At 40.4% G+C, this 25223-nt stretch overlaps 2 protein-coding genes and 1 non-coding gene across 6 annotated transcripts in view; all 3 read left to right on the forward strand.

Annotated features, from left to right (window-relative positions):
- The first annotated feature begins 1582 nt into the window (after positions 1-1582).
- aurkb (aurora kinase B) lies at positions 1583-13326 on the forward strand. Of its 3 annotated transcripts, none has more exons than XM_060901239.1 (9): positions 1583-1703; positions 2065-2103; positions 5347-5392; positions 5477-5519; positions 10028-10216; positions 10367-10505; positions 10578-10726; positions 10834-11008; positions 12481-13326. In XM_060901239.1, the coding sequence occupies exons 1-9, from the start codon at positions 1698-1700 to the stop codon at positions 12661-12663; spliced, it is 969 nt and encodes a 322-aa protein (XP_060757222.1). In that variant the 5' UTR covers positions 1583-1697; the 3' UTR covers positions 12664-13326. The 3 variants fall into 3 exon arrangements, with proteins under 3 accessions (XP_060757222.1, XP_060757223.1, XP_060757224.1); XM_060901240.1 differs by having other exon boundaries at positions 5350-5392; XM_060901241.1 differs by lacking the exon at positions 1583-1703 and having other exon boundaries at positions 2065-2128.
- A 354-nt stretch (positions 13327-13680) lies between these two features.
- trnal-aag (transfer RNA leucine (anticodon AAG)) lies at positions 13681-13762 on the forward strand. Its single transcript has one exon. It is a non-coding gene; the product is annotated as a tRNA-Leu (tRNA).
- A 5397-nt stretch (positions 13763-19159) lies between these two features.
- Positions 19160-25223, forward strand: part of bod1l1 (biorientation of chromosomes in cell division 1-like 1) — a 52008-nt gene continuing 45944 nt past the window's right edge. For both annotated transcript variants that reach the window (XM_060901242.1, XM_060901243.1), the window contains exon 1: positions 19160-19391. In XM_060901242.1, coding sequence (XP_060757225.1) covers positions 19275-19391 — 117 coding nt within the window. In that variant the 5' untranslated portion in view covers positions 19160-19274. The remainder of the gene's footprint in view (positions 19392-25223) is intronic.

Consider the following 25223-nt stretch of genomic DNA (forward strand, 5'->3'; position numbering starts at 1 on the left):
AATTAAATTCTCTCAAATAACCTAGTAGCCTTTAGGAATGTCATAATATGTATCCATGCTAATGGTTTAACTGTGGAAAAGGAAAGTAAATCTTCTATTGTTAATGTTGTGTATCCTAATGCTTTGACCCTTTCTAGTAGGATTTCTCTTTCTGTATTGTAAGCTTGACACTGTAGCAAAACATGTTCCACTGTTTCTATTTGGTTGCATGATGCACATTGACCAGTATTATGTTTTCCTACTACATAGAGACCATGGTTAAGGCCGGTGTGTCCTATTCTTAACCTTGTAATTATTGTTTCCCCCCTTCTGTTCCAGTTACCCTGCCTTTTTGAAGGGACTACCTGCTGAATCTTGTGAAGAAATCTCCCCTTTGTGTTTGTATGCCATTGTTTTTGCCATAACTTGCTTACTTTAGTTTCGATTATGGTTTTAACTTCGTTTTTACTTAATGGCACACCTAAATCACCCAAACTCAATTTAAGGGCTTTTTTGGCCAGAGAGTCCACTACTTCATTGCCATGTATTTCTACATGTGCTGGAACCCAAATGAAACTTACAGCTATATCCCTATGATTTAAACGGTATAAACTCTGATAAATTTCATATATTAAGTCAAGCCTGCAAGAAGACTGAAAGTTTAGAATACTGACCAAAGCTGCCATGGAATCTGAACATATAACAAAACTGTTTGGCTTAGAATCTTCTATCCAGACCAGTGCAAATAAAATAGCTAACAGCTCGACAGAATAGGCTGCCAGGTTGTCTGATGTTCTACGCTTAAGTGATGTTTCAAACTCCGGTATGTATACTGCTGCTCCTGTCTTTCCTGTGTCTGGATCTTTTGAACCATCAGTGTATACTTGAACCATTCCATTATATTTAGTGCTTAGGTACTGTTGCACCATAGCATTCATCTCATTCTCTAGCCGCTTTATCCTTCTACAGGGTCGCAGGCAAGCTGGAGCCTATCCCAGCTGACTACGGGCGAAAGGCGGGGTACACCCTGGACAAGTCGCCAGGTCATCACAGGGCTGACACATAGACACAGACAACCATTCACACTCACATTCACACCTACGGTCAATTTAGAGTCACCAGTTAACCTAACCTGCATGTCTTTGGACTGTGGGGGAAACCGGAGCACCCGGAGGAAACCCACGCGGACACGGGGAGAACATGCAAACTCCACACAGAAAGGCCCTCGCCGGCCACGGGGCTCGAACCCGGACCTTCTTGCTGTGAGGCGACAGCGCTAACCACTACACCACCGTGCCGCCCCCATAGCATTCATCCCACCATATTCGTTACTGTGCTTTGACAGCTTAGCAATTTCAAAATCTACTGTAGGCATGGGGAATAACCAAGGAGGAGTAGCTGGTAATGCTACTGTGCAGCTCAGAGATATTTTTGTCAAGCCCAACTTCTCAGCTTCACCATCTCCTATCCATCCAAAACTATTATATTGCTTGTGAACTGATGGACTAGTAGTGGACTTAATTATCCTGTAGGTGGCGGTAATACACCGGATGGTGTCCAATCCGCCATTATATCCTGAAGAAGAAGAAGAAGAGGAAGTGACGTTTTCGTTTTGAAAACGCTGGCGGTTTATTCAGGGAAGTGCAGTGACGGGCGCTGCTGTTTAACCTGTGCTGAGTTTATTTAAAAGCTTTTTTTTTGTATTCCTTTTTAGCAACATGCAGGTAATTGAAGTAATGTTTTTGTATTTAAGTTCAGAGCTCTGAGTTTTGTTTCAGTTTCGTCTGAAAACAGAAATAAGGCTGTTAGTTGCTTAGTTGTTTAAACCGAGACGTTACAAAATGGCGGAAGGAGCCGAGTGGGTATTTTCAGTGTGTTAGTGTTATTCCTGGCTGCTTATTAGTCTGGTTCTTGGTCGAGTGTGTTATGACGTGTTATACAATTTATGGAGATGTTAAAGTAGCTCTCGTAAGCGAGTCTCAGTTTAGTTGGCAATATAATTTCCTCAGGCTTTTATTTAAAATGTTGATGTGTTTATAGAACTCTAGCTGATTGGGTTTCTTTTTTTTTTTTTGCCTTTTTCAGAACAAGGAGAACCGTGAACCCAGAGTCCTCCTCACTCAGGTTAATACACCACTGTGGGCTTAAGGCAAGACACTACAGATGAATAAGGTCATAGGGAGGGGATAGGTTTTATTTTATTTTCCAGAATGTCCATTTCTTTCTCCAAATGAGTCTCTATCTAACTTGAAATGCAATAAAACCAGCAATGTTTAGGGGGTTTATGGGTTGTCCTACAATCAGGGTACAAAGTTTGTGTCACAGGGGTCCAAACTCCAAACTGATTCAAACTGGTTCTTGTACCAGTTTTTAAGTGAAGGACAAGTTAAAGAACAGATTTCAGGTAATTTTTTGACACGTGTATGGTAGTTTTGTGTAATCTGCTATAAGATGGGAGAAACAAATGAAGTGATTCTCAGAGAGGACTTTTTTTTTTTGACATTTCAGAATCCACTACTTCCATAGTGCTTTTAAATATAAGGCTGTAAGCTTTGTATTAGTTGTCTCTAATATTTATGTCCACCACATTTTAGGATGAAAATAATCGTTTTAGATTTGTTTTTATATTGAAAAATTAGCTGTCTCGGACAGAGAGGGCATTTTTTTTTTTTTTTACACAATTATGGTACATACTAATTTGATCAAAATAGTCTGAAAACTTACTGGCATTCAACATTAAAACCTAACTATGGTTCCAATGATTTGGAACCAAATATTTGTTTTATGGTATAAAGAATGATTTAAGTGCATCCCTTTTGGAGCTACCTGTGGTCAAAAAAGCACTTTTTCTAAATGACATGAGTAATTTTGCTAAATGACATGTATAGAGATCTTGCAGTCACGTGACCGGAAAGTACACAGCCGCCATCTTGTCTGTAAAAAACACAGCTGAATGCTGCTGCACTCGTGTACAGAATGGATCAATTTCAACCGGCGGACTACACGGCTCATTTTTCTAATGAACCGATAACTAGATATATGTCTAAAATAAACGATCTACAGATTAGCGACCCTTATGGCTTACCGGATGTAGTTTTCACGACCGTGTCAGTGGATATTGAACTGCCAGCGGAATACCCAGACGTGTATAATTACCTCATTAACTTTCCCTCGCTGTTCAGTGGTGAAGCACTGCGTGCTTATAAATCTCTGGAAAGTTTTCTTTACAGAAATTCAGGATTTGTCAGCGATTCAGATGTGGCATCTTGTAAACAAGAAAATAACAATCCTCATTGGACGGGTAAGTCACTTAAGTATTGAGAACTAACACTATTTATATCAGTATCTAGTATAGCACTGACCAGCCGATTATAGAATAAGGTAATTCCAGCTGTAATTCCAAATCGTCCGTCTTGTTTACCATGGATCTGGCATTGGAGAGGTAAAGGCTTAGCAGTGGAGATTTGAGTGGCTGTTTTCTGAGCTTAGTCAACAGGCCGGCTCTGCCTGCAGCCTCACTTTTGCTTCCGCTCCCGACGCCGCCTCCTTCGCTTTGCTTCCGATAACAATCCACGGAGACCCCGCTGGTCTCGCTATCTCGTCTGGAATGTTGTGCATGCGATGGAAATTGCTACAAACCGTCATTTTCTGCTGGAAACCAATGCCCAGTAAGTCCATACAGTTGTAGTGGATATTGAAGTCCGGTACAGACGAACAACACGCAAAAATACACACAAAAAATATAAAAACCGTGCACAGGTAGGGAGAGCTTGTAGCCGCAGCTGTTGTAGTAGAATTGTATATAGTAGGGTTTTCCAGAAGAAAAGGTAGAACTAGAAGTAGAAGGCGGAAATATGGCGTTTGACCGACAAGATGGCGTCTGTCACAATCTGGATCGGCTGTGACGTCACATGCAAGTGCTCCATTGCCATACATTCACCAAAAATAATGTTATCACCAATTTTTTTTGCATGGTAAATAGAGCTATCACAGGGCTACAATAAACAACCAGGTTTATTTAGTCAAGCCTTTTGATATTGAAGATAAGTGTTAAATGTGATTTTTTTAGCTTGCATACCCTGATTGTAAAACAACCCCTATTTCACTGTGAAGATGCACAGTGTGGCTTTGACACGAGGACAAATTGTTGGTGTATGATTTTATTTTATTCCCCCTATGCCATTTTCAGCATAGACTCTGACATTTTTATTCTATCCACATTCACTGGATATGAGCAATTGTACGCTCTGATTGGCTACTCCACTACTAGGCTATCGGCTAATATACTCTGAGTGGAGGAAAATAAAATGGCGGAGCGTGTCGCTGCACCAGCTGAGGACGAAATAAAAGCTTGACTCAGGGGGGAAAAAAAAGCAACCAAATATCGACTAAAAGTATTGGATGGTCAGACCCGCCCCCAAGAATTATTATAGCATTTTTCGCAAATTGCTCATGTTTCGCCTGTTTGTTTACAGTCTAAGTGGAAATGATTTTGTTGTAAGTTTTTGTTTCAAGTTTTTATTTATTGAATTTGCAAAAAAAAAAGTTTGCTTTTTGTTTTTCAAAATCCAGTGAATGTGGATATGTTATTCCATTCAATCCTATGGTACATGGCTTATAGCCAACTTGGTGCTATGCGCTTCATAGGCTATCGGCTCACGTACAACTCGATTTCATGGAAGAACTGTTAAAAGTATCTCCAGCAATCAAAATTTTGGTCAACCTTGTCATGAGAAATTTGAATGCAGTGCAGGTACTCGAGAAACAGACTTTGGTTCAGAATATAGCAAATGATTTTCTGTTAAATACAGTGTGGTTTAATGTTTACTCATTTTAATAGAGCTTCCCCCCCACCCCCAATTAAAAATTTTAATGATTTTTTAATAAGTGATGGAATAGACACAGCACAAGGGTAAGATAAAAAAAAAAAATGCAGCTGAGCTGGAAAATCAAAGATGATCAAGTTTACAAAGAGACATAATGTGCAGATCTACCAAACTATTAAGACTTTCAGTTTTTTTAATTGTATAGTTTTTTAAGTAAAGATATGTTGGATGCGACTTAGTTAAAAATGTGACTCGTTTCTACCTGTAGCGTCTTGCCTTTCGTAGTGCGTACTGAATAAACATTAAAGTCTGTGTGTGAATGAATGACTGACTTGTGCATTGTGTGTGTGTATACGGTTCTTGACAGCAGGTTTGATATTGAGCTTGTATGTAGAAGCAGTGAAAATACTATTTGTGTGTGTTTCATTATCTGAGCAAATCATATTTTATTTTGAAGACCTTCTGGCTAGCCGGAGTGTAGTTTTGGAACAAGTCCTTGATTGTTCTAATGAAAGGTTGTATTGTTTTATTTGTTTGACAGAAGGTCGGACCTCTCAGAGAAGAGATGAACCTTGGTGCAGTCATAAGTAATTATAAACTTCTCTTGAGAAAATTATTAGGATATTCTTACTATTATTGTCAGAGCTATAAATAATTTTCTCTTTTTCAAGGCGCTGGTCCTGGTCGAGTCCCAGTGAGACCCACCTCACAGAAGTAAGTTTTGTCTGTGGGGGGGAGCCTTCTCCAGCAATCCCCCCCCCCCTTCAAGAACAAGTTCTGCATTTGTCAATGCAAGGTTACATTATCATAAAACTTAAGTTAGGACACCCTTCCATTTGGAAAGCAAGTGTCATCATTTGGCTCGTTCTTTCGTCCTTAATTGAGGACTCATGAGGAACAATAATTCCAGAGTGTAAGGCCAAAAAAAAAAGTGTGTTTCCGGTTACCCGACCGACCCTAATCCGTACCGCCCGACCCTAAACTTTTTTTGTTGTTGTTTTTTTCCCAGTCGCGACTTTTACATATAACCCAACCACATGAACCGGAAGTTTTTGTCACTCACTGGGAAAATCAGGGCTTTCCACAAGCGCCGGCTGCCGGCCATACAGCCGACTACACAATTAAGTCCATCCGGCTACTTTAATGACTTATTTTTGTAGCCCACAGGCTCTAAATATTAATTTTCGATTTTAATAAAATTAAATCTTTATCTAACGGACTGAAAATAATGTCAAACTGAACCGCACTCATTTAAGTTGTGATTCGCGCTGTTTGTACCGATAATAACCACAAATTCCCCGCAGACTTCGTTGATCAGGGGAGAGTAACTCATCCGCGGCCCCGACATGCGGTGTGTGCGTGCGCACTCGGCGGAGGCAGTAGTGTGTCGGAGGGAACAGAAGCAGAGATGACGCTTATTTTGTCTTTCACCTAGAGACATGATTCAAACTTTAAAACGGAGACAAAATTCTCCTGTGTGGATCTGGCATTCAACTTTTTTGCTAGGCTCTATACTTTTTGATCAGTCACAGATCAAACACCATGATCACACCTGGACAAATTCAGACTTTATAATGGGTGTCTATTGCGTTACACACCAGTGGAGTTTAGAGTGTAGGCAGCTTGGAAAAAAAAGCTCTAACTTTCTCATTTAAACTGTTTTCTCAGCCACAATTTTCACTCTACACACACAATTTTCTCAAAAGTTGTAGTCACACATTGTGTGAATCAAGACAAGTGTCTCCCTGAGCGATAGGATTTAGTTTTTGAATGAGAAGCCTGAAAGTAAGGAGAGGACAGCTGCGCTCTCCCATAGACTTTCATTATAAACGTGGCAGCGCTTTTACTGCAAAATCAGAAAAGTCACTTGTTTTTAACTCGCTCTAGTGTCCACATTTTTTACGCTAGGGACAAAAAAATTACATTAATGTGTTCATGGGAGCCTTGTAGCACTCAATGTGAAAGAATTTTGTGAATAGCTCCTTTCGTTTCCGTGTAAATCAGCGTTGTTTGAGGAGAGGGAACTCTGAGAAAAAGCGCTCTTTGCTTGTTATATTGTCTTTTCCCTGCACCGTTACCAAGGCGACGAGCTGCACTCAGGGAGCAGAGAGGGGCGGGGCTGCTCTCTCTCTCTCATGGTGTATTGAGCTGTTATATTTACAGAAAAATTTGTTAAAAGGTGTCTCATGCTGCATCAGATTCATCAGAAGGTGGTAACTCAGGTGACCTGCAAAGAAATTCATTATATTTTGTGAAATTATTCCTGTCTAAATATAGGTTATGGCGGCCATCTTGAAAAAAAATTCAAAAAAAAAAAAAGCCTGCCTACCGACCCTAGTTTTGAAATCTACGTAACCGGAAAAACTTTTTTTTTTTTGGCCTAATAAATAATGCTGAACAGCTATGGGCTCCTCTGAGCAGCTGACTGGGGATCTGAAAACTAATGGACTTAATGCTGACAAAGCTATTAAGATATCAAAACAACTCCAGCTTGCAATTTTCACTGTCTGGAATATCATTAAGAAATTGCAGTTAAGAGGCTGTTCAGCAGTCAAGGCAAAAATATGAAGACCAAGGAAACTTTCCGATGGAACTCTGTATGCTCGGCAGAAAGGTGACGCAAAACCACCAAATCCTGGGAAAGACCTGCAAGAAGGTTTTCCTGGGACATGAGTGGGGGCCCACCATTGTCCTGTGCAAGTGGAGGAAGCCTTGGCCTAAAGGTTAGAGAAGCAGCTTTGGGACCAAAAGGTCGTTTATTGGATTCCCTGGACCAGTTGGAATGGCTGAAGTGCCCTTTGAAAACATGATCTGCATGGAAGTCATCAGAGGGAGACCTTACCTGTGGCCTCATCACTAAAGTATGAAGTATGCAAAACGAACACATCCTGAAGTAGAAGCCAACCTCTTCAGCAAGAGGACAGTAAATCCAAAATGCACCTTGAAAGCCTTGAATGGAATACTTCAAGAAATGCAAGCTTTTGGAATGTTCCTCATACTCTCTCCTGATCTGTGGGTTATTGATAGCCTGTTGGTGAATATTGAACAAGGCAAAACAGCCCAAGAAGGACAGAGCGCTTCTCGCTCAGTCAGGACGAGTGGGTGAAAACGCATTCAAGGAGAATAGAAAGCTTTTTATAAGTGGAGATATCTGCCAACGTGCCACAATTACTAATTTATTTATTTATTTATTTATTTGTCCATAAAAGTAAAGAAACCCCTGCATCAATATTTGCGGGAATAGTTAGTATTAAAAATGGTTTGCTTTTAGATGTTCAAACTTGAGCATGTAACTGTAAGGTCAGAAGTTTTGAAATATTGTACAACCCCGATTCCAAAAAAGTTGGGACAAAGTACAAATTGTAAATAAAAACGGAGTGCAATAATTTACAAATATCAAAAACTGATATTGTATTCACAATAGAACATAGACAACATCTCAAATGTCGAAAGTGAGACATTTTGAAATTTCATGCCAAATATTGGTTCATTTGAAATTTCATGACAGCAACACATCTCAAAAAAGTTGGGACCGGGGCAATAAGAGGCTGGAAAAGTTAAAGGTACAAAAAAGGAACAGCTGGAGGACCAAATTGCAACTCATTAGGTCAATTGGCAATAGGTCATTAACATGACTGGGTATTAAAAGAGCATCTTGGAGTGGCAGCGGCTCTCAGAAGTAAAGATGGGAAGAGGATCACCAATCCCCCTAATTCTGCGCCGGCAAATAGTGGAGCAATATCAGAAAGGAGTTTGACAGTGTAAAATTGCAAAGAGTTTGAACATATCATCATCTACAGTGCATAATATCATCAAAAGATTCAGAGAATCTGGAAGAATCTCTGTGCGTAAGGGTCAAGGCCAGAAAACCATGCTGGGTGCCCGTGATCTTCGGGCCCTTAGATGGCACTGCATCACGTACAGGCATGCTTCTGTATTGGAAATCACAAAATGGGCTCAGGAATATTTCCAGAGAACATTATCTGTGAACACAATTCACCGTGCCATCCGCCGTTGCCAGCTAAAACTCTATAGTTCAAAGAAGAAGCTGTAAATTTACTGCGCTGATCCAGAAGTGCAGACGTCTTCTCTGGGCCAAGGCTCATTTAAAATGGACTGTGGCAAAGTGGAAAACTGTTCTGTGGTCAGACGAATCAAAATTTGAAGTTCTTTATGGAAATCAGGGACGCCGTGTCATTCGGACTAAAGAGGAGAAGGACGACCCAAGTTGTCATCAGCGCTCAGTTCAGAAGCCTGCATCTCTGATGGTATTGGGTTGCATTAGTGCGTGTGGCATGGGCAGCTTACACATCTGGAAAGACACCATCAATGCTGAAAGGTATATCCAGGTTCTAGAGCAACATATGCTCCCATCCAGACGACGTCGCTTTCAGGGAAGACCTTGCATTTTCCAACATGACAATGCCAAACCACATACTGCATCAATTACAGCATCATGGCTGTGTAGAAGAAGGGTCCGGGTACTGAACTGGCCAGCCTGCAGTCCAGATCTTTCACCCATACAAAACATTTGGCGCATCATAAAACGGAAGATACGACAAAAAAAAAAAAGACCTAAGACAGTTGAGCAACTAGAATCCTACATTAGACAAGAATGGGTTAACATTCCTATCCCTAAACTTGAGCAACTTGTCTCCTCAGTCCCCAGACGTTTACAGACTGTTGTAAAGAGAAAAGGGGATGTCTCACAGTGGTAAACATGGCCTTGTCCCAACTTTTTTTAGATGTGTTGTCGTGAAATTTAAAATCACCTAATTTTTCTCTTTAAATGATACATTTTCTCAGTTTAAACATTTGATATGTCATCTATGTTCTATTCTGAATAAAATATGGAATTTTGAAACTTTCACATCATTGCGTTGCGTTTTTATTTACAATTTGTACTTTGTCCCAACTTTTTTGGAATCGGGGTTGTACAATGTGTTTTTGAGAAGTTGTTGGGGGGGGGGGGGGAGTAGTGGTTGGAAAGTCGTCAGTGTCTCCCGGTGGGCATGTGTTGGGGCAGTACTAGACTGATTTCCCTGAAAGCCTCGAGCAGCTATGATGTTACCTGGGTGTTAAATTGCTGTAATGCCCATTACATGGTAGGTTCTGAAGGGGTCAAATTATCTCTAAAGTAGACTGTGCTGTTTTCTTGTTGGTTTTCTTTTAAAAACGAACAAGTGTGTTTCATAAATGTATAAACTGTTGCGTTTCTACAGGAAATTTTCAATTAAGGACTTTGATATTGGTCGGCCGCTGGGAAAAGGCAAGTTTGGGAACGTTTATTTGGCGCGAGAAAAGAAGTTGAAGGTCATCGTGGCACTCAAGGTGCTGTTTAAATCCCAAATGGAAAAGGAAGGAGTGGAACACCAGCTCAGGAGAGAGATCGAAATCCAGTCTCACCTCAGGTCGGTGTCGTGTTCTGTCAGTGTCTCTGATGGCCAAAGAATTTGAAATGATCTTTGGCTTGAAGTGAAGGGGAAGACTTTGCCTCAATTGAGCTGCTTGTTTTTATATTTCTCTCGTGAGCCGTAAGCCATTTTGTTTCTTGTACGCAGGCATCCGAACATCCTGCGCTTCTATAACTACTTCCACGATTCGTCACGCGTGTTCCTCGTTCTGGAGTACGCGCCACGCGGAGAGATGTACAAAGAGCTGCAGCACTGTGGCCGCTTCAACGATCAGCGCACAGCCACGGTCAGATCCCACATCATCCCTGAATTAACTCCTGAGTTTGGAGCTGTTTTGAACTGTGTGTGTTTTGTGTAGTTTATGGAGGAGGTTGCAGACGCTCTTCAGTACTGCCATGAGAAGAAGGTGATCCATCGCGATATCAAGCCTGAGAATCTGCTGCTGGGCTTCAGAGGAGAGCTCAAGATTGCAGACTTTGGCTGGTCTGTCCACGCGCCGTCACTACGGTAACGTTCAATACTGTAGTTCACATATCTGAGGCTCAGTAATTAATTAATCTTCTTAAGACCAGAAGCGGGGACTAGATTTGATGTTTGTGTGTGTGTGTGTGTAGGCGGCGCACCATGTGCGGCACTTTGGATTATCTTCCTCCTGAGATGATTGAAGGTCATTCTCACGACGAAAAGGTGGATCTGTGGTGCATCGGCGTGTTGTGTTACGAGTGTTTGGTGGGAAATCCTCCGTTCGAGACAGCCACCCATTCAGAAACATACAAACGCATCACCAAGGTGTGTGTGTGTGCATGGTTTATTTTGTGAACTGTTTGCGCAGCGAGGGTGATGATGGACTCTCCTGCATATTTTCTGAATAATTTATTCGTCTTTACCACACTGGTGCAAGAAATCCAAGTGGATATTGCTGTGCTATTATAAGAATAAAACACTTTGGGATGTGCTGTCAGAAGGTGAGTAACTTTGGTGATAAGTGTTCTGCTTCATGTAACGCACAATTGAGCAGTTTGTAATTTTAACCACACACGTTTAACACTTGGTGTGCTCACACAAGCATGTTTGACTACTGTGATGTAAGCACGCTCTAGACCAGAATGTTAAGCGCAATGTGAGCACAGGCCAGTGGGGAGGCGGCACAATTGCTGTCGGGAGCAGTACGAGGTGTGAGTACACCCTTAATTAAATTGAGCGCTCAAATTTTGATTTTTATTTTTTTTTAAGTCTAAATTGCTAGCCTGGCAAGCCAGACTAAATGTGAATATTTAGTCTGGTCTCGGTCGTAGACATTTCCAAAGGGTGTGGGTAGGAACAACCCGTTGTCTTTCAAACTGTCTCTGTGCGTATAGGCCAACGCTCTGACCAATCAGCGCAACAGTGACTGTGACGTAGTCAGAGCGACAGAAAGCAGTGGGGGAGGCCTTGAAATAAATAATTTTTCAAAATGCGTATTAATTAATAAACAGGTTCTAGATATTAAGAAGTTTGGAGAAAATGACCATGAGTTTGGAGTCTGTACCACATACTTAACATACACTTGTTTTTTTAAAGTGTTTTTCAAGGGTTTGCTTAAACTGTTTGAGAGTTTTTATTTAGTGGTGTTTGGTGAAATAATTTCCCTTAAACTTAAAATAATGGGAAAATAAGAAACAATCAAAAAGTAATGTTTCAAAGCTGTTTATTAATTCTTCGTACTGCACAAACTAGCCCCATCCTTTTTGGCTACGAGCGGAGCCAGCTGGTAGATCAGACTTTTGCCATAGCCGGTCGGCAAAACAGTGAAAACGTCCTTCTTGAAAAGGAATGAGCGGAGAGCCTCTTCCTGCTCATGTTTCAACGAAAACCCCAAGTCTAATTCTTCTAAAACTGATTCCAAAGCGGAGTCAAACTAGCGCTGTTCACTAGCCGTAGCCATCTTTCCTGTTGTGCTTTCTCCACCGTCGTGCAGCTTTGTCGTCACTCCTGCAAAAGCCCGCCCAAAGAATCCAAACAAAAACCTTGCGTTGTGATTGGCGGGCACGATTTGATGCCCGTGGTGTTTTGTTGATATGGTGCGAGGCTAGACCCACTCGTAGGCAAAAATATTTTTGGCCGCTAGGCGGGTGGGTCTAGTTTACTAGGCTACTAAATTGCTGCTTTGTTGCTCTCCGACATCATTAGAAGCAGAAGGTGCAGTTCTTCGAAACATCGTCTTTTGATTAACCTGTTGAAGATTTGCACAGCAAATTTACCGCAAGTTTGTGTTTTCTCAGGTGGATCTCCAGTTTCCCAAAGTGGTTTCAGAAGGCGCCCGTGATCTGATCTCCAAGCTGCTGAGACACAGCCCCGCCATGCGTCTGCCGCTGAAGAGCGTGATGGAGCACCCGTGGGTCAAGACCAACTCGCGGAGAGTCCTGCCTCCTGTCTGTCAGCCCAAACCCACTTCTTCACGCTAGCCTTCATTCCAGTGTGACTTTTTTTTTTTTAATCTCCTTAAATAAAAAGTATTTAATAAATATGTTCATGTAGAGTAGTAGTTTCTGTAGGACTCTCTCAGTCCGATCATTTAGGTTTGGTGCATGTGGTGGGGGAGGAAAGTAAGGGTGGGGGTCTTGCAAGATTTCCTCCTTGCAAGTCTGGTTTCTGCTTGGTGCGTGTACATGCAAGTAACTGAGCCTGCCTTATACATGCACTGACTGACCAGTTTGTGAAATACCCTCTGACCACACAATTGTGTATAGTTACTGGTGGGTTGGTTTGGACTGTCTACTCCAGCCATCAATGGAAAGGCACCAAATTAGACCTGCCGATATTACGAGGCTGGAATGATCTCAAGTTGAGATTAGACCAATATATATATATTTTTTTTCCTCCATAGGATTGCTGGTAGCTGGATGTTCTTGGTTGTTTTGACTGTTTTTCACCTTTAGTAGTAGCACAAAAATATGTATCTTGTACACTGTCCTTTCTTTGTGTTTTTAGAGCTTTTTATGGAGTTCCCTGTTGGTGCTCAAGTTAGATGATTGTCCTCCTGTCCAAGGAAAGACACGCCCTAGTGGTGTGTGTGTATGGGGTGTCAGTTCAGAATGGTTAAATAAAAACCCTAATGAATAAATGTATGATCCTGTGTCTGTTTTATTCATTTAAATGACAATTTCCCTTCTGGGACACAGCTTCTGTTTGAGGATCTAATAAATACCTGAAATATTTTCTATTGGTAATAAGCTTAAATATGTTATTGTCTTTGGTGATGGAATGAATCTAGACTGAGGACACTGGAATTTATTTTACATTTCAGAGAAGTGCCTGCCAAGAAAACTCAGAAACCTCTGGAGTTGTGGGCTGTATTCTATTTATTTGTTGAATTTGGAGGATGATGTGAAATTTCTGGTTGGAAACTTTCAAAACAATTAGAATATCAGATGTGGTATGATTTTAGGTATGTATGAGCTCATTCTAGCCTTTTCATACAAGGTAGCGTGGCCGAGCGGTCTAAGGCGCTGGATTAAGGCTCCAGTCTCTTCGGGGGCGTGGGTTCGAATCCCACCGCTGCCACTAACTTTTTTTTTAAATATATATTTATTTTTTACTAACTGAAAATTTCTCCCATTTTCACACAATTAAAAATAAATATTTACAAAGTTAACTAACGCTTATAAATCCTTCTCCTTTAGACCTTTTCTGTACGTCGTCTGATTTCTCCTCACAAAGACTTTATGAATTAATTAGGTCGAAAAAGAAGAGTGTCTTGGAGCAGGGAAAAACATAATATTGTATGTGCAACAGAAGGAGAGAGGGGGGGGGGGGGAAGATTTGAAAACCACGACTCTGTCTGGATAACTGGCATGTTTTCTTTTCCTCACAACATGCATCAAATAATTTCTTCCAACAGAGGGCGCACTACGAATAAGTTGGCATCCAACTTGAAAGGAAACATGCCTCTTCTCATTGGGACCTACAGTGGTGCTTGAAAGTTTGTGAACCTTTTCAAATTTTCTATATTTCTGCATAAATATGACCTAAAACATCAGATTTTCACACAAGTCCTAAAAGTAGATAAAGAGAACCCAGTTAAACAAATGAGACAAAAATATTATACATGGTCATTTATTTGTTGAGGAAAATGATCACATATCTATGAGTGGCAAAAGTATGTGAACCTTTGCTTGCAGCATCTGGTATGACCCCCTTGTGCAACAATAACTGCAACTAAACATTCCCGTAACTGTTGATCAGTCCTGCACACCAGCTTGGAGGAATTTTAGCCCATTCCTCCGTACAGAACAGCTTCAACTCTAGGATGTTGGTGGGTTTCCTCACAAGAACTGCTCGCTTCAGGTCCTTCCACAACATTTCCATTGGTTTAAGGTCAGGACTTTGACTTGGCCATTCCAAAACATTAACTTTATTCTTCTTTAACCATTCTTTGGTAGAACGACTTGTGTGTTTAAGATCGTCATCTTGCTGCATGACTCACCTTCTTTTGAGATTCAGTTCATGGATAGATGTCCTGATATTTTCCTTTAGAATTCGCTGGTATAATTCAAAATTCATTGTTCCATCAACAATGGCAAGCCGTCCTGGCCCAGATGCAGTAAAACAGGCCCAAACCTTGATACTACCACCACCATGTTTCACAGATGGGATAAGGTTCTTATGCTGGAATGCAGTGTTTTCCTTTCTCCAAACATAACGCTTATCATTTAAACCAAAAAGTTCTATTTTGGTCTCATCCGTCCACAAAACATTTTTCCAACAGTCTTCTGGCTTGTCCACATGATCTTTAGCAAACTGCAGACAAGCAGCAATGTTCTATTTGTAGAGCAGTGGCTTTCTCCTTGCAGCCCTGCCATGCACACCATTGTTGTTCAGTGTTCTTCTGATGGTGGACTCATGAACATTAACATTAGCCAATGTGAGAGAGGCCTTCAGTTGCTTAGAAGTTATCCTGGGTTCCTTTGTGACCTCGCTGACTATTACACGCCTTACTCTTGGAATGATCTTGGTTGGTCGACCACTCCTGGGGAGGGTAACAATGGTCTTGAATTTCCTCCATTCGTATACAATCATTGGTGGAGTCCAAACTCTTTAGAGATGGTTTTGTAACCTTTCCCAGCCTGATGAGCATCAACAACGCTTTTTCTGAGGTCCTCAGAAATCTCCTTTGTTCATGCCATGATACACCTCCACAAACATGTGTTGATAGATCCCTGTTCTTTAAATAAAACAGGGTGCCCACTCACACCTGATTGTCATCCCATTGATTGAAAACACCTGACTCGAATTTCACCTTCAAATGAACTGCTAATCCTAGAGGTTCACATACTTTTGCCACTCACAGATGTGTAATATTGGATCATTTTTCTCAATAAATAAATGACCAAGTATAATATTTTTATCTCATTTGTTTAACTGGGTTCTCTTTATCTACTTTTAGGACTTGTATGAAAATCTGATGATGTTTTAGGTCATATTTATGCAGAAATATAGAAAATTTGAAAAGGTTCACAAACTTTCAAGCACCACTGTACTGTTTAGCACAAGTTTAGTGTCAGGATCTAGTAGGTTCCTGATGTGGGCAAATGTCACACAAAACACAAACAAATAAATAACCCAAATTACTGGCGTCTTCTCAGGCAACATTTTACTGGGGCTTTGTGCTCTGCATTTGTAACTGCAAGATAAACTGGAGTAGCACTTTCATGGATATCACATCTTTATATTTATTTTGTCGATGGTTCACATAAACTGTAGAAATATAAACTTACCCTTTACGAAATGATCTGCCCATACTCGTACATATTTATAGCTGGTCTCTTTTATATCAGATCTGTTCAGATTTGCAAGCCACTGTCTCCGTCGTCTACGGGTTAGAGCTTCTATTTGGGGCCCTTCTCGCCTTTTCACAGCAGGTAAACTGAACAATCTGACTCCAGCCTTAGCAGAATTGTTCGAGCAGCCAACAACTGCGCAAATTTGCGGCATTTCGTCTAAAAGTACTTGTTACTGCACATGTGTTCTTCCACAAAGATGGCAGACACTGCAAAATCAGAGAGGGTCATGGGACACGTGACGCCATGTGCAATCGGTCTGTCCAAAATGAATAAACGGGTGATCGAATGAATTTATTGATCATTTTTGGAAAATACCACATTCCAAGTTTAGTCGTTCAAAACCTTCATTTCTCGCCTTCGTAAAGGAAACTGAACAGGATCTCAAAATCGTCTCTGACTCGAAAAACGAGAAAGCTGCGAAAACTTTTCATTACTGCTCATTATTTAATGTCTTTATTTGAAAACTCCCCCTAGCTCTTGGTTTGTTTGTTTTTTTTGTGTGTGTGTGTGTGTCTATTAATCACTGTATTTGTATTTTGTTGCTGTTATTTTCAAATAAATAAATAAATAAACAACCTGGCATTGTGGTATCCTGAACATCGTCAGCCACACTGCCTGATGCATGCTGACCATGACGTGCAGTTGGAGTCAGTCGCAGATGTTGCGAATGGTTGCAGCATGTATAAACCACTCTATACTGCACGTCATGATCGCATTGTGGACCTCATCGGCAGTGCTGTTGAGCCACTCTTCCCAAGCACGCACAAATATTCACGCTTGACGGCGGAGTGGTTCGGCAGCACTGAGGATGTGTTTGGCAATATCCCCAACACCCCTGACATTGTACTTCAGGACATGGATAGAAAGCAGGCAGTAGTAGTTGAAGTAGGATGTGTTTTTGATACATATATGGACATGGCCTTTTATGACAAAATGGCCAAATATCAGTCCCTACTTGCAGCTATTATAGACTGGTACCAAAATTCAAAAAAGTGCTTATTTCAGGAGTTAAAGGCATTTTTGAGACAAAGTCGGCAAACAGTCTTATTTTGTCAATTTGGGTGTGCCGAATTCAAATCAGCAATATGCTGAGCTCTATTTGACCTCTGTTGACCTCTAGAGGTCATTGAACTTTGGGCCTGTAAACGTCTCAGCTGAACCCAGTTTCTCCGCTTTCTAAGGAATGAAATGTACTAAAATGATTAATGAAGTTAGCAAATGGCCTTGTTTGTTAAATGTTTGGGTGCTGAATTCATTTTTCATTTGTAAAACGACATATGACCTCTGATAACCTCAAGGTCATTCAACTTGGCCTATAGGCCTATGCATTTAACGGCATTTTTAAACTGACTTTACTCCCCCAAAAAGAATATGAACTGACAAAAAACAAATAGAAAGGAACAAATACAACATTAAATGCCAGTCCATATACATGTGACTTACTTTTCACAATGAGAATGCCTAGGCGATCACCTTACATAACATTGCATTACATTTCGCGGTTATTGTTTATACAAAGCTACTGAAAAAAGGACAGATTCAGCAGCATACAAAATGTGGGGGCATACAGGGTATACAGGTTAATCAGGGTTAGTATATATGAGAGTTTTTTTCTTTGTTGTTTGTTTTATGTTTTGTTTTAAACGGGGTAAAGCCTTTACAAAAAACAAACAACAAAGAAAAAAACTCTCATATATACTAACCCTGATTAACCTGTATACCCTGTACGCCCCCACATTTTGTATGCTGCTGAATCTGTCCTTTTTTCAGTAGCTTTGTATAAACAATAACCGCTAAATGTAATGCAATGTTATGTAAGGTGATCGCCTAGGCATTCTCATTGTGAAAAGTAAGTCACATGTACATGGACTGGCATTTAATGTTGTATTTGTTCCTTTCTATTTGTTTTTTGTCTGTTCATATTCTTTTTGGGGGAGTAAAGTCAGTTTAAAAATGCCGTTAAATGCATAGGCCTATAGGCCAAGTTGAATGACCTTGAGGTTATCAGAGGTCATATGTCGTTTTACAAATGAAAAATGAATTCAGCGCCCAAACATTTAACAAACAAGGCCATTTGCTAACTTCATTAATCATTTTAGTACATTTCATTCCTTAGAAAGCGGAGAAACTGGGTTCAGCTGAGACGTTTACAGGCCCAAAGTTCAATGACCTCTAGAGGCCAACAGAGGTCAGATAGAGCTCGGCATATTGCAGATTTGAATTCGGCACACCCAAATTGACAAAATAAGACTGTTTACCGACTTTGTCTCAAAAATGCCTTTGGGTGTCACAATTCTGGATTTTGGTACCAGTCTATTACCAGCCTTGGCTATTCCTGTACACTCATCGTCCTGATATTTGGTAGTCTGGGGCACGTACATAAATTAACAGTGAGTGGGTTAAGACCGGCAGGGCTTTCCAGAGTAAAATCTAAACAATTGGCAAAGTTCTGCTCGATATCAGCTGTAATGGGCAGCCTTGCAGTGTGGCGTAGGCGATGCTTTTTATACCCTTGATGTAAACCTTGATAATATTTGAATCCTGTATATGTTAATTTTTAATCGTGGGTTCAAATAAAAGTATTCAAATGTATTTTGTTGCTGTTATTTTCAAATAAATAAATAACAGAGGTGGAAAAACTGGATTGACAAAGTAAAAGTCCTGCTTTGGTTTTCCTTCTGCCTGTGGGATGTGGTGATTGGGATCAGCTGGTTCATTGAATTGGCTGGAGCAAAAACGTGGCAGGGTTTTTACTTTCTGCACCCGGGTTTTTCCACCTCTGATAAATAAAAACAATTTATACAAATAAGTTCATAAAAGCACTTCCGGTAGAGGATGTATTATTATTATTATTATTATTAATAATAATAGTAATAACAATAATTTAAACAAAGGAAATAGAATTAAAACAATAAGAAAGAAAAACAAAATAATTTTTTTAAAAAAGAAAAGAAAACAAGAGGGCTATTATTTATTGTTTCCGTTTTATTTTCCAAATAAAAACGCACACAACAGGAAAAAAAAACAATTTTACACAAAATTCAGGTGTCAAAACTTTATTTTTAGAGTTCATTCCGTGCCGCGGGTTTTACTTCCTGTGTCACCGATCAACATCCGGTTCGTTCATGCTCAACGCCGAAATCAAAATATTTCCATAGGCAGGGGTTGAACCTCAACCCTCGGACTTGATATCATTTTAAAACTTTTTTTTTTAAATTAACATCACACCCAGGATGGCTGGTTTACCTCCGGGTGACCCTCAGCTGGTCGCTATGATCGTAAATCATTTAAAAACACAGGGACTGTTTGACCAGTTCCGGAGAGACTGCTTGGCGGATGTGGATACGAAGGTAAAGGGCTTGTTTATGCTAAGCTAACCGGTTTATTGCATGTTTGTTTCGGTTCATTTCTGTAAAGCTTCCCACACACGACTGATGTGTGTATGCGGTAGATAGTAAGACATCAATATTAGGTGTCCTTATAAATGTGTGCAATGTTTTTGTATTGACAGTTCTGATGTGATTCATAGGTTGATGAATAAAATAATATTGGCTGGCTTTTTTCATGGTCTGTCAGATATACACTACCGGTCAAAAGTTTGGGGTCACTTTGAAATGTCCTTATTTTTGAAAGAAAAGCACTGTTCTTTTCAACGAAGATCACTTTAAACCAGTGGTTCTCAAACTTTTTTCACCAAGTACCACCTCAGAAAATACTTGGCTCTCCATGTATTTGATTTGATTTGGCAATATAAATATATATGATAAAAACATACATGTACACAAAAAGCATTAAAATACACTTATTTCCATTGTGGTCCTCAAGATGACAAGATGGTTGTGGCAAACTTGGCACGTAAAAATAATAAATTTGACAACGTAAATATTTAAATTATAAACATACTATGATTAAACTAATTTATCACTAGAAACAAAAATTGTATTTAAAAAAAACATAATTAAAATTAACATAGTAAATACTCGTAAAATAATAAGTATTTAACCATTGTAAAAAATAAAAATTACTGTACAATTTTGGCACCTAATACATACATAACTAATAATAACTAAAATCGTTATTTTCTTCATTCATTATTTTGGCCATTAGGTGTTCCTTTACACATTTTTTGAAAGTAAACTTTGAATCTATTTGTACCACCATAATGACCAACATTAAAATACTGTAGCATAGTAGGCCTAAGTATTCATTAAAAGAGCAATTCCAGCGTTATGGACGTGACACTTGAACTCAAAATGGCAACAAATGACCCAGTGCATGTTTTATTGTCCCCCAGTATTTAAACAGGTGTTGCATATTTTAAGGCTGTACCATACTGGAGAAGTGATAGAACAAGAACAATTCCCATAGTACATCTAGGGCATGCCGGAAAATGCCAATAAAAGATGCGTTATGGATGTGACAGAAAAAGTATCACTTTTCTTGGGTGACTGTACATTTTTATCAAACTCTGTGAAATTGTAAACCTAATGTCGAAATGGAGATATCCATTTGATAGAGGGGTCCAAGGTGAATATTAAAAAAAATCTTTGTTTAAAATATTTTGTATTTCATGCAGAGTTTCGGAAGGAAAAGTCAGCGTTATGGATGTGACGAAAAACAAGGCGGAGGTTTTATTTAACAAGTATATTTAATATTGTTGGCCACTGTAACATTACGCACAGTACTTTGAACAGTAACACTGTGTTTAAATATAGGAAAATAAAACACTGTACTTAAATAATGAATTAAATAAAATTAATTGCACATAAGTGAAAAACATTGTACTAAAATAAATATTAAAAGACAGTTCTTAAATATTAAATGAAAATGTACTTAAGTTAAATAACTGTACTGTACTTAAATGTTAAGTAAAAGAAAGTACTGCACTTGATGTACTTGAAAAAAATCCAAACAGGCTATGCATAGCTGCAGTTCTTGCCGTTTCTTAACTCCAGTGACTGCTTTCTGAAACAGAAACACACCAGTGGCGCCACCAGGGGGTGGCCGGGGGGGCTGTGGCCACCCCTACAAATTTACTGGCCACCCCACTGGCCAGTATAGATTGTAGTAGCCTCAGTTATGAGCAATTCCAGCGTTATGGACGTGACACTTGAACTCAAAATGGCAACAAATGACCCAATGCATGTTTTATTGTCTCTCAGTATTTAAACAGGTGTTGCATATTTTAAGGCTGTGCCATACTGGAGAAGTGATAGAACAAGAACAATTCCCATAGTACAGCTAGGGCATGCCGGAAAATGCCAATAAAAGATGCGTTATGGATGTGACAGAAAAAGTATCACTTTTCTTGGGTGACTGTACATTTTTATCAAACTCTGTGAAATTGTAAACCTAATGTCGAAATGGAGATATCCATTTGATAGAGGGGTCCAAGGTGAATATTAAAAAAAATCTTTGTTTAAAATATTTTGTATTTCATGCAGAGTTTCGGAAGGAAAAGTCAGCGTTATGGATGTGACGAAATTCCGTTATGGATGTGACGCGTCTGAAATAGACATGGCATATGTTTAGAAAATCAGCAATTTAACCACCATAACCCTTTGAAAAACTCTCTAAATATCAGCTAAAACTATCAAAGTTCTTAAATAATATTTAGGATGGCTATTGTTTTGCTGTTTTGTGGATTTTAGCATACATTTCTGTGGCTTGTGGCAATATAGAATTGTACATGATCAAAGTTGATTTTAGCTTGGGTTTTACATTATAAGAAAGACTGACGTATTAAGGCGAAGGGAACAATTCTTGTGACAAATTGGTTCAACTTATTCACATCTGTAAAATACAGGCCTAGGTGATATCTCTGGGAGTGGTTTTGATGTATTACATGTTGCTTTATTTTTGCATGGTGAGGTTGACATTTACATGGAATTGCCCTTATGCAGTTCATCCCAAATGCACAGCCAGCCAGGCAAGACGCTCTTGATCTTCGGTGAGTGAGGGAAGATAATCTTCCCTCACTCACAGCAGCCCCTCCGGTTTTGCGCGCTCCTATAGCAACGGCTCAGCATGTGCGCGTGACCGCCGCTTATACCTACACAGGTAAATAATGACCTCAAAAGGAGTTAAGAGAGAAGACGGAGAAGACTACCAGTAAGTAAATAAGTCAAAATATTCTTTAGTAAGGGCGGCACGGTGGTGTAGTGGTTAGCGCTGTCACCTCACAGCAAGAAGGTCCTGGGTTCGAGCCCCGGGGCCGGCGAGGGCCTTTCTGTGTGGAGTTTGCATGTTCTCCCCGTGTCAGCGTGGGTTTCCTCCGGGTGCTCCGGTTTCCCCCACAGTCCAAAGACATGCAGGTTAGGTTAACTGGTGACTCTAAATTGACCGTAGGTGTGAATGTGAGTGTGAATGGTTGTCTGTGTCTATGTGTCAGCCCTGTGATGACCTGGCGACTTGTCCAGGGTGTACCCCGCCTTTCGCCCGTAGTCAGCTGGGATAGGCTCCAGCTTGCCTGTGACCCTGTAGAAGGATAAAGCGGCTAGAGATAATGAGAGGAGATTCTTTAGTAAAAGAAGAGGGTCAAGATGCGTTGTAACGTGCTTTTTAAGTGCTAAATAGTGCTGTTACAGCAGCTTTTTGACGGATTTTTGACATGTATAACTGAGTTACGTAGCTAACGTTAGCTGCTGATTGTATGTTATGTCAGTCATTTTCAGACAATAAAGAGAAAGTCCACAGACATCTCTTCTTATTTTAAGAAAAATATTAGAACAGGAGAGAAAGAGACGGCAGGGGAGCAACAGAGGCTTAGTGAGGAGGAGGAGGAGGAGGAGGACGGAGTAGAGGAAAAGACAGAGCAGGATACACAGCCAGCATCAATAACAGATCATTAGTAACATTAAATATAACACAATAAACCAAAGTATATCAGTAGGCATTTCCTTAAGTCGTTCTGATAGTTTTCTACTTGCCGGTTTACAACAACAGTATAATGATATCCTGAAATTATGGCTTTTAGTTTTGGTCTGCCACCCCAAGATTTTAAGTGTCCCCATCTGGCCACCCCTATGAAATATTTCTGGAGGTGCCACTGAAAAACACACCCACAAACAGAGGAAGAACAATAAGATTAAGAATAAAACAGAAGTGAGGAAAAGCATTAAGCATGATATGTGTCATCTCTTTGGCTAATGGTAAGCACAGCAGTTCCCCGATTGTGTGCGGCTTACCGGCTCTGGCGAGCAGGAGGCTGGCACGATATGAAGCTTCCTGTGCTTTGGCTACGGGTGTACCATAGGACAGAATGGTGGACTTGGACTGCTTCAGTTCATCACGTTTTCGTAAAAAAAAAAATCCATTGGTTTGTCCTTTAGTGCTGTGTGTTTGGTCGTAAGATGCCGTTTGAGATGCGATGGTTTCATGGACTCATTGCTCAGAACGTCCCCGCATACAACACACTGCGGCCTGGGCAGCTCCTCTGTCCCGCTCCAAATGAATCCCAGTTTTATGTATTTTTCGTCATACTTCCTCTTCACTGGTTTCTGCAGTTTGCTAGCAGTTCTGGGGCTGGTTTTGCCACCGTCGTTAGCATCTGCGCTCGGCTCACACACGTCCTCTTCAGTTCTCCCTCTCTCCTGATCCACGCTCCCATTCGCGGATTTAAGCCACGACAGTAATTTTGTCGTACTCGTCATAATTAGCAAAGCCACCTCCACCTTTTCCCATCACAGCCTAGTCTACCAATGGCGGATAGCTGTCTGTCAGCGGAACTGGCGGGAATGCGTACGTACGCTAAGGCCAAGTTTACATTAGACCGTATCTGTCTCGTTTTCTTCATGGATGCACTGTCCATTTACATTGAAACGCCGGGAAACGGGAATCTGCCAGGGTCCACGTATTCAATCCAGATCGTGTCTGGTCCGGTGCTGTGTAAACATTGAGAATACGCGGATACGCTGTGCTGAGCTCTAGCTGGCGTCGTCATTGGACAACGTCACTGTGACATCCACCTTCCTGATTCGCTGGCGTTGGTCATGTGACGCGACTGCTGAAAAACGGCGCGGACTTCCGCCTTGTATCACCTTTCATTAAAGAGTATAAAAGTATGAAAATACTGCAAATACTGATGCAAATCCTGCCCATTGTGTAGTTATGATTGTCTTTAGGCTTGCCATCCTTCCACTTGCAAGTGGTAAGTGACGCGCATGCCCGACATGCACTGAGATCTCTCACACACAGCGGCTCAGTCCCGAATCACTGCTTTTGCACTTCACCCGCGCGCTGTGTGAGCTGCGCAGGGCCGGAGTGCGCACCCTCCAGAGGGCACTCACTGTTCAGGGCAGAGTGATTTGGAGCGCAGGATGCCTGCGGAGCCGAGCGTATCCGTGTATTGGCGTTGCTGTGTGCACGCTAATCGTTTTAAAAACGTTAATCTGATGATCCGCTGATACGGTCTAATGTAAACCCCACCTAAGTATGGCTACCCAGAAGCACTTGCAAACTTTGTAAAATGATTAACTTAATTTGTATCTCCTTTCATTTTCTTGTCATCGGTTGATGAGATATATTTTCATCCATTCGGATATTATGGATAGTATTTCACGTTTTATTTTATTTTTTAAATTTTATTTATATTTAAGTGATTCTTTGGTGTACCACTAGAATGGAGCCCGCGTACCACAGTTTGAGAATCACTGCTTTAAACTAATCAGAAATCCACTCTATACATTGCTAATGCGGTAAATGACTATTCTAGCTGCAAATGTCTGGTTTTTGGTGCAATATCTCCATAGGTGTATAGAGGCCCATTTCCAGCAACTCTCACTCCAGTGTTCTAATGGTACAATGTGTTTGCTCATTGCCTCAGAAGGCTAATGGATGATTAGAAAACCCTTGTACAATCATGTTAGCACAGCTGAAAACAGTTGAGCTCTTTAGAGAAGCTATAAAACTGACCTTCCTTTGAGCAGATTGAGTTTCTGGAGCATCACATTTGTGGGGTCAATTAAATGCTCAAAATGGCCAGAAAAATGTCTTGACTATATTTTCTATTCATTTTACAACTTATGGTGGTAAATAAAAGTGTGACTTTTCATGGAAAAGGCAAAATTGTCTGGGTGACCCCAAACTTTTGAACGGTAGTGTATTCCATTCATATTGAACGAGTTGAAGACGAGGAGCTGAACGGAATATATCTGATAGACCATGAAAAAAGCCAGCCAATA

The sequence above is a fragment of the Neoarius graeffei genome, chromosome 20 (assembly GCF_027579695.1).
Source record: "Neoarius graeffei isolate fNeoGra1 chromosome 20, fNeoGra1.pri, whole genome shotgun sequence".
NCBI classification, from domain to species: domain Eukaryota; kingdom Metazoa; phylum Chordata; class Actinopteri; order Siluriformes; family Ariidae; genus Neoarius; species Neoarius graeffei.

Bases quoted from the DNA above. Each gene is read 5' to 3' on its own strand.
- aurkb (XM_060901239.1), top strand. The intron at 5,393-5,476 runs GTAATTATAAAC...CTCTTTTTCAAG, and splicing joins GAACCTTGGTGCAGTCATAA to GCGCTGGTCCTGGTCGAGTC. The intron at 10,217-10,366 runs GTCGGTGTCGTG...TCTTGTACGCAG, and splicing joins GAAATCCAGTCTCACCTCAG to GCATCCGAACATCCTGCGCT.